Source organism: Heterodontus francisci, chromosome 2 (genome assembly GCF_036365525.1).
Source record: "Heterodontus francisci isolate sHetFra1 chromosome 2, sHetFra1.hap1, whole genome shotgun sequence".
Lineage (NCBI taxonomy): Eukaryota > Metazoa > Chordata > Chondrichthyes > Heterodontiformes > Heterodontidae > Heterodontus > Heterodontus francisci.
In genome coordinates, this window is record NC_090372.1 from 69,850,454 (window position 1) to 69,868,935 (window position 18,482).

General features: G+C 45.9%; 1 protein-coding gene across 4 annotated transcripts in view; it reads right to left on the reverse strand.

Annotated features, from left to right (window-relative positions):
- Positions 1-18,482, reverse strand: part of dnah5 (dynein, axonemal, heavy chain 5) — a 610,401-nt gene that overhangs the window by 390,760 nt on the left and 201,159 nt on the right. For all 4 annotated transcript variants that reach the window (XM_068058833.1, XM_068058843.1, XM_068058824.1 and 1 more), the window contains 3 exons: positions 13,292-13,507; positions 11,978-12,085; positions 5,784-5,869 (listed from right to left, as the gene is read on the reverse strand). In XM_068058833.1, coding sequence (XP_067914934.1) covers positions 5,784-5,869; positions 11,978-12,085; positions 13,292-13,507 — 410 coding nt within the window. The remainder of the gene's footprint in view (positions 1-5,783; positions 5,870-11,977; positions 12,086-13,291; positions 13,508-18,482) is intronic.

Below are 18,482 nucleotides of genomic sequence, written 5' to 3' on the forward strand. Positions count from 1 at the left end.
GTGAGGGGGATAGACACAGCTCCCTGCAGCCAAGAGCAAGAGTCCAGAAGGCTGTGTTGCCTGCCCGTGTCAGGGATCGGGACATCTGCATAGGGCTGGAGAGGAACTTGCAGTGGGAGAGGGAAGATCCAGTTGGCGTGGTTCATGTGGGTACCAATGGCATAGATAGGACTAGGAAAGAGGTTCAGCATAGAGAGTACGAGCAGCTAGGAGCTAAATTAAAAAGAAGAACCTCAAATGTCTTTGGGTTATTACCTGAGTTATGAGCAAATTGGAGTAAGGTAAATAAGATTACAGAGTTAAATGTGTGGCTCAAAGATTGGTGTGGGAGAAATGGGTTTCAATTCATGGGGCACTGGCACCAGGACTGGGGAAAGTGGGAGCTGTACCACTGGGATGGTCTTCACCTGAACCATGCTGGGACCAGTGTTCTGGCGAGTGGTATAACTAGGGTGGTAGCGAGGGCTTTAAACTAAATAGTGAAGGTGAGGGATCAAGTGAGGGAAGATGTGATAATTTAGAAAGAGAGAAGGCAAGAGAGTAAGGTAACAATAAGAGAATTGACAATTTGAGTGTGGCAGGAAGATTGGAGGGAAGAAAAACTGGTAGCAGGAAGTAGAAAAGTAGTAAGCGAAATTAGAAGACAGACAAAGTGAAGGCAAGCATCAAATAGGATCAGAATGCAGAATAATGTTAAAAAAATAAAGTTAAGGTACTCTATCTGAATGCATGCAGCATTCGCAACAAGGTAGATAATTTGAAGCCACACATAGAGGTAAATGGGTATGATTTAATTGCCTTTTACAGAGACGTGGTTCCAGGGTGACCAAGACTAGGGATTGAATATTCAAGAATATTGGTCATTTAGGAAGGATAGGCAAAAAGGAAAAAGATGTGAGGTAACACTCTTAATCAGGGACGAGATCATTGCATTAGTGAGAGAGAATTTTAGATTGAAGGGTCAAGATCATGCGTGGAAGTTTGTGCTAGTGGCAGGGATCTCAATGTCAGGGGAAACCGATGCTGAGATCCCCACGTCAGCTCCTGTATGGAAGTCCCGCCGAATTTAGTGCCAATCAGGCACTTAACTTGCAGCGGCAGACCTTCCGTACGATTTTGGACCCCACTGCCAGAAATCCCGGCCTTGCAGAGCTGCCAGCCAATCAGAGGCCGGGGCAGCTGCAGTGCCATTGCAGAGGCAGTGGCTGCTGTTGTAGCTGCAGCCACCAGACACCGAGGAGTGGTGCTGAAAACAGGCTCAAGGTAGGTCAGGACACGAAGGGTTTCGTGGGGGAGGGGGGTGGGTTGGTAGCACAGGCAGGGGGCTGGCCCTCAGCGGGCCCCCCTCCCCCTTCCCAATGCCAGGTCCCTCATTCAGGCACTAAGTGTCTTTTAAGTGTCCCTTTGCAGCCGGGAAGCAGCCCAAACGTTTTTTTTTGTGCTGTGCTTCCCATGCAGTGACAGGGCCACCTGCTGCATGGGTAATTGCAGTTGCGGCGGGAAGAGGCCTTTAGTTAGTGGTTTATTACCCAGCTAAGCGCCTCAATTGGATTAAATTTCGGCGGTGGCGGGGACCCCACAGCCACCATCCCACCCGACTTTATGCTCTTCCCGCCTCCAAACCCGACGCAATGGGGAGTATAAAATTCCACCATAAAATTAATTTGGATGAAGGTAAGAAATAGCAAGGGGCAGCACACTTTGGTGGGAGTTGTTTACAGGCTACCAAACAGTAGTGGTAATGTTGGGCACAGTATAAATCAGGAAATCAGAGGTGCATGGAACATCGGTAATATAGTAATAATGGGCAACTTCAATTTACATATAGACTGTGCAAACCTAATCAGCACCAATGCTGTGGAGGATGAATTCCTGGAGTCTGTATGAGATGGGTTTCTGGAGCAGTATGTTTGAAGAACCAACTAGGGATCAGGCTATTTTAGATGTAGTTTTAGGTCATGAGAAAGGGCAATTAATAACCTTGCTGTAAAGGAGCCTTTGGGAAATAGTGACCATAATATGACAAAATTTTACACAAAGTTTGAAAGTTATATAGTTCATTCTGAATTTGGGGTCTTAAATCTGAACAAAGGAAACTACGAAGGGGCAAGTGGGCTATGGTGGATTGGTAAAATACATTAAAAGATTTGATAGTAGACAGGCAATGGCCAGTATTTAAAGAAGTATTACATGGTCTACAACAAATATTCATTCCTCTAAGAGTCAAAAACCCAACAGGAATGATGAATCAACCGTGGCTAACAAAAGAAGTTCAAGATCGCATTAGATTTAAGGAAGTGGCTTATAAGGCTGCCACAAAAAGTGGTAAGCCCAAGGATTGGGAGGAATATAAAATCCAACAAAGGATGACCAAGAAACTGATAAAGAAAGGGGAAAAGGAACATGAAGGCGGACTGCAAAAGCTTCTTTAGGTGCGTGAAAAGGAAAAGATTAGCAAGGACAAATGTGGGTGCATTACAGGTGGAGACAAGAAAATGTATAATGGAGAATAGGGAAATGGCGGAGAAATTAAACAATTACTTTGTGTCTGTCTTCTCGGAGGAAGATACAGAAAATCTCCCAGAAATACTAGGGCACCAAGGGACTTATGAAAATGAGGAACTGAAAGAAATTAGTATTAATAAAGAGGTAGTACTCAAAAAACTAACTGGATTGAAGGTTGATAAATCCCCTGGACGAGATGAGCAACATCCCAGAGTGTTGAAGGAGGTGGCTAGAGTAACAGTGGATGTATTGGTGGTTATTTTTCAAAATTCTATACATTCTGGAAAGGTTCCTTCAGACTGGAAAGTAGCAAATGTAACCCCACTATTTAAGAAAGGAGGGAGCGAGAAAACGGGGAACTACAGACCTGTTAGTTTGACATCAGTAGTAGGGAAAATGTTAGAATCTATTGTAAAGGATGTGATAACTAGACACTTAGAAAATAATGATATGATTGGGCAGAGTCAACATGGATTTATGAAAGGGAAATCATGTTTGACAAAACTGTTGGAGTTTATTGAGGATAAAGGAGAACCAGTGGATGTGGTGTATTTGGATTTTCAGAAGGCTTACTAACCTCCCACACAGGAGTTAGTGTGCAAAATTAGAGCACATGGGATTGGGGGTAATATACTGGACTGGATTGAGAATTGGTTAATAGACCGAAAACAGAGAGTAGGAATAAACAGGTCATTCTCAGGATGGCAGGCTGTTACTGGTGCAGTACCACAAGGATCAGTGCTGGGGCCACAGCTGTTCACAATCTAGACAAATGATTTGGATTTGGGGACCAAATGTAATATTTCCAAGTTTGCTGAATACACAAAACTAGGTGGGAATGTAAGTTGTGAGGAGGATGCAAGGAGGCTTCAAATGGACTTGGACAGGCTAAGTGAATGGGCAAGAACATGGCAGATGGAATATAATTTGAATAAGTGTAAAGTTATCCACTTTGGCAGAAAAAACAGAAAGACAGAGCATTTCTTAAATGGTGAGAGTGTGGGAAGTGTTGATGTCCAAAGGGGCCTTGGGTGTCCTTTTTCCATGAGTCATGAAAAGCTAGCATGCAGGTGCAGCAAGCAATTAGGAAGGCAAATGGTATGTTGGCCTACATCGCAACAGGTTTTGAGTACAGGAGTAAAGAAGTCTTGCTGCAACTGTATCGAGCCTTGATGAGACCGCACCTGGAGTATTGTGTACAGTTTTGGTCTTCTCATCTAAGGAAGGATATACTTGCCAAAGAGGGAGTGCAATGGAGGTTCACCAGACTAATCCGTGGGATAGCGGGATTGTCTTATGAGGAGAGATTGAGGAAGCTGGGTCTATATTCTCTAGAGTTTCAAAGAATGAGAGGTGATCTCATGCAAACTTAAAAAACTTTTACAGGGTGTGACAGGGTGGATGTAGATAGGATGTTTCCCCCGGCTGGTGAGTCTAGAACCAAGGACATAATCTCAGAACAAGGGGTGGGCCGTTTAAGACTGAGATGAGAAAGAATTTCTTCACTCAAAGGGTGGTGAATCTTTGGAATTCTCTACCCCAGAGGGCTGTGGAAGCTCAATCATTGAGCATGTTCAAGACTGACGTCGATAGATATCTGGATACTAATGACAACAGGGATATGGAGATAGCGCAGGAAAGTGGCATTGAAGTAAATGATCAGCCATAATCTAATTGAATGGCGGAGCAGGCTCGACAGGCTGGATGGCCTACTCTTGCTCCTATTTTCCTAATAACCGGCTCAAGAATGCTCAATTTGGATTCCGCCAGGGGCACTCCACTCCAGACATCATTACAACCTTTGTCCAAACATCGACACGAGCTGAATTCCAAAGTGAGGTGAGAGTGACTGCCCTTAACATCTAGGCAGAACCAAGTGTGGCATCAAGGAGCCCTAACAAAACTGAAGCCAATGGGAATCAAGGGGAAAACTCTTCATTGATTGGAGTCATAGCCAGCAGAAAAGAAGATGATTGTGGTTGTTGGAGGCCAATCATCTCAGCTCCAAGACATTGCTGCAGGAGTTCCTCAGGATACTGTCCTAGGCCCAGCCATCTTCAGCTGCTTCATCAATGCCCTTCCTCTCAAGATAAAGTCAGAAATGGGGATGTTTGTTGATGTTTGCACATTGTTCAGCTCCATTCGCAACTCCTCAGATACTGACGCCGTTCATGCCCGTATACAGCAAGACAGCATTCAGGCTTGGGATGATAAGTGGCAAGTAACATTCGCTCCACACAACTGCCAGGGAATGTCCATCTCCAACAAGAATCGAACCATCTCCCCTTTAAGTTCAACAACATTACCATGCTGAATTCCCCACCAACAACATCCTAGGGGTTACCACCGGCCACAAACTTAACAGCCATATAAACACTCTGGCTACAACAGCAGGTCAGAGGCTGGGGATTCTGCAGTGAGGAACTCATCTCCCTGACGCCCAAAGCCTGTCTACCATCTACAAGGTATAAGTCAGGGGTGTGATGGAATACTTTCCAATTGCCTGGATGAGTGCAGCTCCAACAACACAAGAAGCTCGTCACCATCCAGGACCAAGCAGCCCACTTGATTGGTACTCCATTTACCACTTTAAACATTCACTCTCTCCACCATAGGCGCACAGTGGCAGCAGTGTATACCATCTACAAGATGCACTGTAGCAACTCGGCAAGGCTCCTTCGACAGCAGCTTCCAAACCCACCACCTCTACCACCCAGAAGAACAGAGACAGTAGACACATGGTAACATCAGCACATGCAAGTTCCCCTCCAAGTCACACACCAACGTGATTTGGAACTATATCACCGCTTTTTCACTGTCATTGGAAAACGCAGAACTCCTTTCCTAACTGCGCCATCAGTGTACCTATATCACATGGACTGCAGCGGTTCAAGAAGGCGATTCACCACCACCTTCTCAAGGGCAACTAGGGATGGACAGTAATTGCCGCCTTGCCAGTGATGCTCACATCCCATGAATGAATTTTTAAAAATCCATCCACCGCCCGCCACCAACTGTTACTGCTACAACCTCCCACCCCTGGTGGGACTTACTTTCAGGCTCCAGAGGCACAATATTCACTTTCATAAAATGGAAAAGCTGGCTGTGGAGGCACAACAGCTCGTCCAAATAATTTTAAAGCAGCTGAAAGGCGAGTTACCGGCCATGAGGGGCATCCACATCTGGCCCAACAATGAAGTAAATTTCGGACCTTCTTATCTTTGAAATGGCATAAATCAGGTCTATCCACATAAAGGTACTGAAACACACCACATTACCTTTCAAACTTCTTCAGTAACGTCAGAGCTCGCTCTGTATTCTGTATTTTTTCAATGGTGTTTTCTATAAATGTCCTTAGCTGGGACTGTGTAAGAACAAAAATATTTAAATTCAGATTTTCATACTGAATATGAAAACATTTTTAATAAAAAGTAATGAAAATGTAGCATGTGTGCCGATAAACACAATATAGCCTGTGATCATTAAATCACAATAAGTGTGTCCATCTATATACAAAGAACAGTACAGCACAGGATAGGCCATTCAGCCCTCCAAGCCTGCGCCGATCTTGATGCCTGCCTAAACTAAAACCTTCTGCACTTCCGGGGTCCGTATCCCTCCATTCCCATCCTATTCATGTATTTGTCAAGATGCCTCTTAAACGTCTCTATGGCACCTGCTTCCACCACCTCCCCCGGCAACAAGTTCCAGGCACTCACCACCCTCTGTGTAAAGAACGTGCCTCGCACATCCACTCTAAACTTTGCCCCTCTCACCTTAAACCTATGTCCCCTAGTAACTGACTCTTCCACCCTGGGAAAAAGCTTCTGACTATCCACTCTGTCCATGCCGCTTATAACTTTGTAAACCTCTATCATGTCGCCCCTCCACCTCCGTCGTTCCATTAAAACAATCCGAGTTTATCCAACCTCTCCTCATAGCTAATGCCGTCCAGACCAGGCAACATCCTGGTAAACCTCTTCTGTACCCTCTCCATAGCCTCCACGTCCTTCTGGTAGTGTGGCGACCAGAATTGTACGCAATATTCTAAGTGTGGCCTAACTAAAGTTCTGTACAGCTGCAGCATAACTTGTCTATTTTTATACTCTATGCCCTGACCGATGAAGGCAAGTATGCCGTATGCCTTTTTGACTACCTTATCCACCTGCGTTGCCACTTTCAGTGACCTGTGGACCTGTACGCCCAGATCTCTCTGCCTGTCAATACTCCAAAGGGTTCTGCCATTTACTGTACACTTCCCACCTGTATTAGACCTTCCAAAATGCATTACCTCATATTTGTCCGGATTAAACTCCATCTGCCATTTCTCCGCCCAAGTCTCCAACTGATCTATATCCTGCTGTATCCTCTGACAATCCTCATCATTGTCCGCAACTCCACCAACCTTTGTGTCGTCCGCAAACTTACAAATCAGACCAGCTACATTTTCCTCCAAATCATATGTTTTATATATCAATAAATTATAGGCTCCATTTACAATATCACTTCTACAAATACAATTATTGGCATGCTTTTTTTTTCTCCTGTGAAATCCATGTTGAAAAAATATTCAACACATCAGCCATAAAGCACAAATATGAACAATATATGTGTCTTATAGCCTAGTATTACAGCGATCATCCCACTTTGCTTACATAATTCACAACTAATCAGCTCCAAATCTAAATGCATTCTTAATTTTTCATGTCAACAAAAATAGAATAGAGAAGCAACAAGAAATTTAACTAAAGCAGAAAGGCAGGTATATTTAGGTGGATTTCAAGGTCGGACTACTTTGGACACAAGGGTTTTCCTTTGCAATATATGTACGTAATGGTTGGACTATGCTGAACACTAAGAAAATAAGTATTGGAGCATTTGAGCTGCAGCAAATACTGAATATCCTAATCATCGATTGTTACTATCCTTATCTGATACATGGGGCTGGATTTTTGAGGGTAGGTCCGAGGTCCCAACATCAGGACTGGAAGCGGGTGCTGCTGGTGCTTGCAAGGTGAGTGACTGGGAGGAAGCGGCCGAACAATTAACTGCTGGCAGGCAGTGGGGGGTTGACCAGTCAGGGAGTGGAGGAGGGCAGTGAGGCAGTAAATCTGGTGTCAGGTGACACCACTGGAGTGCTGGCACTATACTTAAAGGGCTGCCATTACTTGTTGAATATTGCTGCTTCTTTGATCAGTCCTACTGAATTGAATATCACTGCTTCATTGAACAACCCTGCTGCCTTCAATACTACCCAGCTGAAGGCCTGAGGAAGAAGACATCTGAAGGCATGGCAGAAGAAAGATCTTAGGTGGCCGCACGGTTCAGTGATGCCTCCCTACAGACTCTCCTCCAGGCTACTCAGGAAAGGGGGAGGTCATCGTTGCCAGGGACGGTAGGAGGAGACCGGCCCGTCTGACAAGCAAGCCTGGACAGAGATCGCAGAGGAGGTCAGCAGCCGTGGGGTCATCCCTAGAACCTGGCTGCAATGCCGCAAGCGGGTGAATGACCTATTCATTTCCCTTAGGGGCTTACGGGTGGCAATGTGTGAGGGTGAGGTTGGTGGAGAGGGAATGCCCACCCAGTCAGCGGCAAGAGGGTCAGGCAGTAGCATATCCTGTCAGAGGCATGGCTGCATCTCAGTCAATGGGTGCTTTTCTGTCAGTGTTGACTGTAGGAAGGTTGCTCCAGAATGGCCGCATGCAGGAGGCATTCGTGTGCCCCCATCATGGATATTCGGCTGCCACCAGCTTAAGCATTGTGCTTGTCTTTGTCAGTTGACTAACATTGTGCAGAAAATGAGAGCCATAACACAAAGGAAAGGGCCCAAAACTGGCAGCGGAGTCATCTTCTTAACAATCCTGACACCAATGGAGGACGAGGCATCGGAATTGGCAGGGCAGCATGGTGGCCGCTCCATCACAGATGGTGAGACAGGAATGCGGTCACAAGAGTTAGTAGCCTCAAGGGTGGGCACAAGGGAGCCTTTGGCGAGCACGAGCATAGTGTTCCTGTGTCCTCCACTGGACATATGGATCTCCACACTAGTAGTGGTTGGAAGGACGCGATGGGAAATGCAAAACCCTTTAACCTACCTTCTCTCTTACGCAGGTCAGCTTCATGAGCAGAGTGATGCCGTGACCGGGGAACAGCTGCCAACCTCTGAGGAGGAGGAGGGGGCCTCAGAGGGTGCACCATCACATCATTCCCCCGCACTCTCCACCAGCGCAGATACCTTCGCGTCAGTGGGTATCCGTTCACGTTTAGATTCAGGGACACAACCTGGTGAGCACAGCATAGATGTGCCCAAGCAGCTGACAAAGGCTATGACAGCCAAGGCCACTGACACTCAGAGGAATGTGGAATGCCAAGGTGCTACTCAGCCTCAGGCTGATGACATGTCTCTGGAGTCATCAGTAAGTCAGCAGATGCTGGAGATACAATGTGAGGTGTGTGAAGATCTGAAGCAATTTCAAGGGGGTATGGCACACCACGGCTCAGATAATGGAGAAGTCCATCCAAGCATGAGTGCTGCCATGTCCTACTTGTCTGCATGCCCGGCTTCCTCCATCGAGAGATTGGTGGCCGTAAATGAGAGCCAGGTCCAGCAGACCGCTCAGTGAATGCCGGAGATGTGCGAAGACCCGCACACCACTGCCGAGTCCATGAACCTTGTGCAACAATAGCTGGACACGAGGGGGACGTGGCGCCTGGATTCGCTGCCAGGTCCCCTGACTACTCAGGTCAGCAGGGAGGTAAAAGTATGCCTCTATGCGAGGAGTAGAGGCTGCCTTCTGCAACTGGAGGCTCCTCTCAGGCTGCTCCTGGTATGGACAGCGGCTCCTTACCCCCTCTGCCAGTAACACCAGGCCTCAGGCAGCCAGAGGACGGTCACCACGGTCATCCCAAGCCATGGCGCAGCAAGGTCAGCAGCCTCCCTCCACTTCAGTTGACAGCGCAGGGGGAGCACCACGTAGGAGCACGCTTGAGAAATTTGAGAAGAGCACCCAACTGCACTTGGGGTACATGAGTGAAAACATTGTTAAAGATTTACTCCTTTCGTCTGTTTCTACGCGCAATAAAGGTGTACTGCATTGTACGACATCTCCTTCCATTACTTGCGGCCCACTGGGACATCCCGAGGACCCTGGCTCACCCCAAGGGCTGGCTGGGAGTGACCATACCACGTGTGATCATGCTTTATCCATGCCAAAGAGTGAGGTGTCACTGGGTGCAGGGCGATGGGTTGTTAAATGCAGGAAACGGAAACAGTGCAGCAGAAAGGTGAAACTTTATTGCAATTTAAGGATCAGGTAGCAAGGGTCAACTGAAAATTGTCTGCAGGAGTGCCTCCTGAGCCTCCCTTGCATGTATGTCATCACGCTTCTCCTGTGGTCCCTGAAGTCCTTCATGATGCATCGCCTGGTAAGCAGCTTCCTCCACATCCTCATCATCTGAGGAGGCATTGCAGTCACTATATCCTCACTTTTCAACCACTCCCCCATCTGTAGCACCAGGTTATGTAGTGCACAGCAGACCACTACAACACTCGAGATGCTTGCTGGGTACATTGAAGGGCACCACCCGGTCTAACTAGGCACCTAAACTGCATCTTCTGTAGACTAATGGCCTGCTTGATGATCAATCAGATTGCCTGTTGCATATGTTGCACCTCTCCTCTGCATCTGTGCTTGGGTTCCTCACTGGAGTAAGTATCCATCTATTCAGTGGGCAGCCCTTGTGTCCCAGAATCTACCCCTGAAGACACGTGGGGGGAGTGGAAAGGTCAGGTACCTGCGACTGCCTTAGTATGTAGGTGTTGTGGAAGCTTCCAAGATACTGTGCAAACACCTGCAGGATCCTTTTGCGGTGGTCGCAGACCAGTTGTACATTGAGCAAGTGGTAGCCCTTCCTGGTAATGAAGACCGCTGGCTGGCCTGTGGAAGCCTTAATAGCCATGTGCGTGCAGTTGATGACACTGCACCTGGGGAAATCCAGCGATGGTCCTGAAACTGATGGCTCTCTCAGGTTGACTGGTGGATCAGTGTGAAAATGGATGCATTGGCTGGCCCTCCCAAAGAGGAGGTCACCACCTTGATGCATTGATGTGCTGCAGACTGCAAGATCCCACAGTTACCTACAGGGAATCCCTGGAAAGAACCAGAGGCGTAGAAGGTCAACACCACAGTGACCTTCAGCGCCACTGGTATCGGGTGGTCACCACCTGCATTGGGGCTCAGTTCGTCCACCATCATGGCATTCAGATCTGTGATAACCTCTCTGGAGAGTCGCTATCTTCAGCAACACTGCCACTCGGACATTTGATGGGAGCTCATCCTCTAAATGTAACCCCTCACCGCAGGGTACCCTCTTCTGCGCGCAGGAGGCTGCTTGCGTTCCTCTCTGCGCCCTTCTCCTGCGCCCCCACCCTGAGGCTGGCGCTCCTGTTGGCTCTGAGGTTGTGCTGTCCCACTGCCTGTGGCTGCAGCTCTCTCCATCTCTGATGCTCCTCTTCACTAGAGATCTCGTTTCCTGAGTGAACGATGCCCATGGAAGATGGGCACTATTTTCCAGGATCTCTGAGGCAGACACCTCCATCCCCCACCCCACCCCACCTCACCTTACCCCCTCTTCCTCCCTGTTTAATCCACACAAGTGCCAGTTCCCAGATGACAGTCTGGCAGCACACCCCGCAATGCTGGCACCTTTTCCCCCACTCCTGACAGTGATATCTGATGCCCGTACTGCTCAACCCTCCCTGCCAAGCTACACTGGCTAACCTAAGGGCTGCTGAGTGAAGCCAGCACTTACCTCCCGCTTACCTGCTGCCTCCATATACTTGGCGAGGCTCTGAAGCCCCTTGGTTCCTGTGCACTTGCTGCAAAATTGATAAAACCCTTAAAATAGCTTTCAATTGGCAATTTAATTGCCTTAATTACCTTTCTGCTGAGTCGAGGCGCGATATTGTCCCATCATGCCATCCGCCCCTTGGAGTATCCAGTTCTGATGTGAAGACATCAGGCTTCCATTCCGACATCTTCCGTCCCGATATTCCACACCCCCACCCCACCCCACCCCTGCCTCTGAGCCCAGCATCAAAGGGCCTGTGGCCTGGAAAATTCCAGCAATGAATATTATTGGATGAGTACAATTTACTGAAGACATGGTTACAAGGCATAGTGCTCAGGAAACAACTTGTGTGGCTCAAACTGTAACAGTATAATTATAAAAAAGAGTTCAATTATAAGGCAAAAGGCAATAAGTTCAAAGAAGAGCAAGGAAAATAGAAAGCCCTGGAAGCAAACTTTAGAGAAACTTGAGCCCAACCTGAACAATGCTGGGAGATAAATATGCAAACATTTTTAAAAATTAATTTCTAGGTGACGAATTTGGAAAATACATATATAGAAAAAATATTATTGCTTCCTATATAATACACTAGGTATTACCAACGTAACTTAGAGACGCTTACATGTATGTCATTGGTTTGCTTACAAAACTCATCATAGTCTTGGTCAAAATCAGTTTTCCTCTGATGTAGGAAGTTGTACTGCTTTTTCTTCAAAATAATCACAATATTCTGAAACAATAGCAAAGACTGAACATTATTAAAGGCATGTGGCAGTAGCAGACTCAATCAAGCCTCCAACAGTAACATTCCTGTATCTTACCTATTTTTGCATGTGTCCTCAGCTAAGAAAAATATTGTGAATTTAAAGTGGGCTTCAATTCATTATATTTCATGGAATGCTTCTGACGTTTGGGAAGATGAAGATAACTCATAAATACTGTCCACGGCTATCTATACTTCAATGGATCCATCTTGGTGCAGTTGATTTCTTGCAAGAAAACTTTTACACGTATTCACAATTTACATACATCAGAAAACCCCTTTATTAGATATCCATGCATACAAGCCAGCAACATCATATTAGAACCATGCTGACTCCATTAGAACAGGCAAGCTGTTGAATAAAATGAGATTAAGGGAATTCTGAAGGTACCAAAATTTTTGGTTCTAATGAAGAGCTGCTTTGTATTTTTTTTTCTCTTCCATGACAACCTAGCAATGCATTATTCCTCAGATGAGAGACTGAACAACTGACTTTGCTTTTTTTTATTTGTTTGTGGGATGTGGGCGTCTCTGGCTAGGCCAGCATTGCCCATCCCTAATTGCCCTTGAACTGAGTGACTTGCTAGGCCATTTAAGAGTCAATCACATTGCTATGGGTCTGGAGTCACATATAGGCCAGACCAGGTAAGGACAACAGATTTTCTTCCCTAAAGGACATTAGTGAACCATATGGGTTTTTATAACAATTGACAATGGTTTCATGGTTATCATTAGACTAGTTTTTTAATTCCAGATTTATTAATTGAATTCAAATTCCATCATCTGCAGTGGTGGGATACAGACCCACATCCCCAGAGCATTAATCTGGGCTGTGAATTACTATTCCAGTTTCATTACCACTACACCACCGCCTACCTTGAGATTCAGACATCTCCAGTAATGTTACCTTGCAACTGGAACATAAAAGCAACCAGTTACCATTCCTCCAATTGTGGGAAGTGTCTAATTAGTTACAGCTAATCCACACATGCAGCACCCACACCCCACCCCACCACTCCCTACACTGTAAGATTGAAACTGTTAACTCACTGTAATCAGAGACACTGTACACTATTCCACTGCATATTGAGAATGGAAATAATAATTTTGCTGTCATAACAGAAATATTTCCTGAAAGCCTTTCTTTATCTACACCAAGCTTCGAGACAGTACCTGAAATTTGGCAGCCAATACTTCCAGTCCTTCAATCTTAGAGTCCTGAAGAGCAGAATACGCAGTTATGATGCTAAACATATCAATAATTTTATTCAGGCGTCTTTGGAATGTATCAAATTTGCCGAAGACATACATCTCACTGAAATCAAACTGTCTCTCTGCTGGGTTTTGTTCAAGTTTCTGTTTTGTTTTATGAAAACAGCGTTGATATTCCTGAAAAATGCAAAATACAACATCTTCAAATAGATTGAATTTTAAATTGCTGATTATCTTCAATGTTTGAAACAAGAGAATGGAAATAAATAAATGACTTTATTTGCGGGCTACACAGATTTCTAGAATGGAATTATCCTACCTTCTGATTACAATTTGGACATCTAACAAACCCAATTGTAGGAATAATTCAAAACACTCATGATGGTAATCCTGCAAGTAACGTACCAGAGCTAAGAAGAACCCTCCAGTAACCCAGGAATGTGAAGCTGTCCAGTTTTGGAATCATAAGGTGTAAATTTCGGCTCCATAGCACCCAGTTTTGGCACTGCGGGTACTGTTTTAGTTCCAAAATAGCATCTGCACTGTGCATGCAATTCCAGGATGCCATTTTCAGCAGATCGGTAGCATGGTCATTAGGAATATGCACCGGAAGTATGCAGAGTAGGCAGATGATGACATCAGTCAACATCTAATGCAGTTTTGAAGCCAGCACTATCATTTTTGACCTCGCCACTCCAGCTATGTCCACTTCTTAGCATCACACAGCTGAACATGCATACACCAGCAGGGATGACATTCCCCCACCCCTGCCCAATTCCCACCAGTGCTATTTAAAATGAACATCAACCACTCTCAAATTATTTGCTGATTAATTTCTGCTGGCTCTGTCTGAGTTTGTAGAAGTGTTTCAGCACTGTTTATAGTTGAGAAGTCAACAGGCAGTGGAGCTGCACATGGCAATGGATTTGGTTTTGACTTCAAGAGTTCTGGGTGGATCACTTGCTCCCAGTCATGGGTTCTGTAGTTACCATCCCCCTTGGCCTGCAGCATGAGAGGGAGATTAAGTAGAAACAGCACAGAAGAGGACAAGCTTCTTGCAGAGGGAGGAGGAGGAAGGGAATAGGCCTCTCAACAGGAGGCCTTAGCAAACCGCGATCTCCCGGAAGAGTTTTTGTTCCCTCAACCGAAGCCAGGAACAGTGTGTGCATCATCTCTATTTTATAAAAGAGGCTCTCACAGAAATCTGCCACCTCTTGCAAGTAGACCTGCAGCCTCTGAGAAGTGCGAGGAGGGCAATGTCAGTGGCAGTGAAGGTGACCGTGGCCTTGAATTTCTTTGTATCAGCATTCTTCCAGGCTGAAGCAGGCAACATCTGGAACATCTCCCAGTTCACCGCATAATGGAGGTGACTGACACTCTTCATGCCAGGAGAAGGAAGTACATTGTGTTCTCTCTGACCAGACAGAAGCAGGCAGAGCTTGCATATGGCTTCGCCAGGACAGTGGACTTCCCCATGGTGCATGGTGCCATTGATTGCACACTGTATCTAAATGCTGAGATGTAGCATAACTGCAAAGGGTTCCACTCCCTGAATGTGCGATTGGCGTGCGGCCATTGTTACAAGTGTTTCCTTTTTTTTGTTAAATTTTGAGAATTTGAGTTTAAAAACTGAAATGGATTCCATTGATGCTGGAACTTTGGGTTTTTTCTTTTAAAGGAGGTCACCAGAAGGTTTGGACTGTAAACAGTTACTGGAAGGCACCTGCTTTCAAATAACCCAGCAGGGGTTGTTTTTGACTTGGGGAGATGTTTACAAAGAAGTGATAAGCCAAGATTTATGGTTGCCAGGAGCCTTGCTTTCTGGAAAGTTTTAGTTCCAGTTACAACAGTCAGTTTGCTTCTTGCCTGCCGGAAGACAAAGACATCTCATCTCTCTCTCTCTCTCTTGAAAAGAAACCCTGTATCTCCAATGTGTCAGATTCCTATTTCCTCCTGTATTTGAAGAAACCTTTGCACATCGAATGTGTGGGAACTGAAACTTGTTGCTACCTTCCTGCTGTAAGAACTATTTGGAGCCTCTGTAGCTGCATCTCTTGGAAAGCCTACCTAAACTGATCATCAACATTGCCTGGAAAGAACAGTTCCAGGAAGATCCCATTGACAACCGTCGACACACCTTTTTGGGGCGCCTAACCAAAACAAAGGACATCTTTCCATATCTTCTTTTCAGCCTGTGTGTTTTTTTAAATTATTCCTTCTAGTTCTTTGTAACAGCTGTAAACAAAAATCCCTTTTTTCCCCTGGTTAACTGGTGTATGTGTGTGTGTGTGTCTGTGTGTGTGAGGGTTAAGATAAATAAGGGATTTTAATATTTCAATTTGTGCGTTTGTTTTACTTCATTATTGGTTAAGACTTGGTGTCTAATTAACTAATAATTTTTTTGTCTCTTAAAGAAACCTGGCTGGTGTGTTTTATGCTGGAAAAAATAGAGCATATGATTGACTGTATTGGTAAGTGGGAAAAGTTAAATATATTGTCAGGCAAACTCCACCTGCCAAGATTGAGGCATACACTATTTTGCCACATGAACATTAAAACTTTTTAAAAATTGCAATCTCTGACTGGAAGGACATTTGCATAGTACCAGACAGTGTGGAAACAAAGGGAGCCAATCCCTGTTCCTCCAATACAGAAGTGGTCGGACCAGTTTTAGTCGCATGGCTGACTGGCTGTGACAGAGAAATTTGAACCTCCAATCAAGGATGTTGAAGAGACTGTTCCAAATAAGAAGCTAGTCACATGACTAACTTGCTGAGCACCCTGGGTGCTTTTTGAATTTGAACTCCCAAACAAAGGGATTTGAACTAAGACAAAGCTGTGTGCTCATGGAGTAAAGACCTTCTCCTGGGACTGAGAACTTCTCCTCTCCTGCCTGTCTGTCTGCCTGCCTTCATCGCTTCCCACAGAACTGAATCTTGTGAGAACACGTGAAACTCAAAGAGAGAAGGGATTGCCACATGAACAAAGTTTTAAGAAGATTACTGGGCCCCAACGAATCGCAAAACCATATCTTCAATCAAGGACTACAGCGAGCTTGACAACAGTAACAAGATATTGCCTCAAACTGTTCTACTTATCTTTTCTTCTGCTCTTTTCTACTCCTATCTGCATGTTTATATTATGCGTGCATGCTAGCACGAGCACGTCATATATCCGTAGGTGTGAACCGTATTAGAGTTTTAAGTTTGTTTTAATAAATCTCCTCTTTCTGATTTAAACGAAAGAAAGCCTGTTTGTGCTCCTATGCAGTGATACCCCAGTGGCTGTGGCATAGTTGGTGGAAGGCTGCTGAGTTTCAGTTGGGCAGAAGGCCTTGCAGGATGACCTCAAGCAGCCCTGGCCCGAAAAAACTCGACTTTGGACTGCACCACCTCAGTATCAGCTGTCTGGACTGGCTGGCTCAAAGGCAACAGCAAGGATACTTCCATAGTTGCAGTGGTGGGAGGATGAATGTTGTCATCCTGAGAAAGGACAGAAGGATTGTGGTCCACGGAGCTACTGCCACTTCCCTACAGCAATGCCTCAGCAATCCTAGTAATCTATTGGGGGACAGATTGCTGGACTACTGTGAAACCCTGCAAGCCCCTTTGAGCACTGGTATTCACTGCCATGATGGCTGCAGTCTGAGCCTGCATGGCAACAATCTGCTTGCATGGCAACAGGCTGAAATTTCATGGCCTCAGTCTGAGCTTCCATTGCAGTGTTCAAATATTGAGTGGCTTCTGTTTGTGCAAGGATAGGGTTGGGATGAGGGAAGGGTGGAAAAAGCAATAGGTGCATGCTTACACCATCTGCAGCTTGTATATCAGAAGACTTTGTGGAATGAGGAGGAAGTGGAATGTGAGAAGGTAGATTGGGTATGGAACATACCATCAGCTTCTATGGCTTCAGACCCCCCTCTGGCCACAGACTCAGTCAGGGCCATCACCATCTCCTCATTGGTGTGAGGACATGCAGCTGTGCCTGTCTCCCACCAATTAAGTGTTACTGCCTACGGCTATGCACCACCTTGTCCTGCAAGTGAAAGGGAAGTGTGTCAGTGATTGTGGTGCAATGTGTTTGGGTGATGTGTCTGTCACAGTTAACTAGCTGGCAGTGTGTGCAAGCTGAGAGATGCAGGAATGAGGCTTGCAGCAGTGCTAAGTGTGTGATGGGGAGGTTAGGCTATGAATGTTAGGTGTAAGTCATGCTTGCTGGAAAATGTTGGTAGGTGAAGGTGGAAAGGCTGGTGAATGGAGCAGTATGGAGTTAGCCACAATCTTCAAACTGGTAAGGATGGGCTCCAAGCTCTGCAGAAAGCCTTGTGCAAGGTTGGTGCTGGACTCCTCCATGCTCCTAGACATTGCATGCAGGCTTTCTGGCAGGCCTGCCAATGCACCAAACATTTCATTGTACATACTCACCAGCCTTCTTCTGTAGGATGCCCCATCGAGGTTCTCTGCAGTAGAACTCATGTGTGGCCTCACCGCCCGGTGAGCTGGCAGCTGCACTACCCTTGCCCCCTGCCCTGATTACAGGCGACTTGTGCCCGGTGTCTCACCACATACAGATCCCACCTCTAAGCTATCCACCAAATTACACATAGTGTCATTATTTGAGCTGCTGTCTGCAAGTGTTAGATCAACTGATGGTGTTTTGTCTTCCTGCTCTTCCACCTGTTTCTCTTTTACCACCTGGCCAGGTGGCTGTTCTTGGTATCTGAAAGGAGAAAGGCACAGAGTATGGTAGTGGCAGAATAAGGAAAAGTAAGAAGTGCCTGCTTACACCATCTGCAGCTTTTAAATCAGAAGAGATTGTAGGATGAGGGGGAAGTGGGATGTGAGAAGGCGGCTTAGGTACAAGGAGACTGTTATCTTCTATCGTTTCAGCCCCTCCATTGGCCACGGACTCAGCAACAGTCACTCTAATGATGGTGAAAATCATCTCTTCCACAGGGGTAAGGACATACAGCCACACCAGTCTCCTGCCGATTGGCACCTACTGCCTCCAGTTGTGCGTCACTTTGACCTGCAAGAGAGATGGAAGTGCATCAGTGAGTGTACAGCAATCTGTTTTGCTTATGTGGCTGTCATTGCCAAATAGCTGGCAGTGTGTGCAAGCTGTGAGATGTGGGTGTGTGGTTTTCAGAACT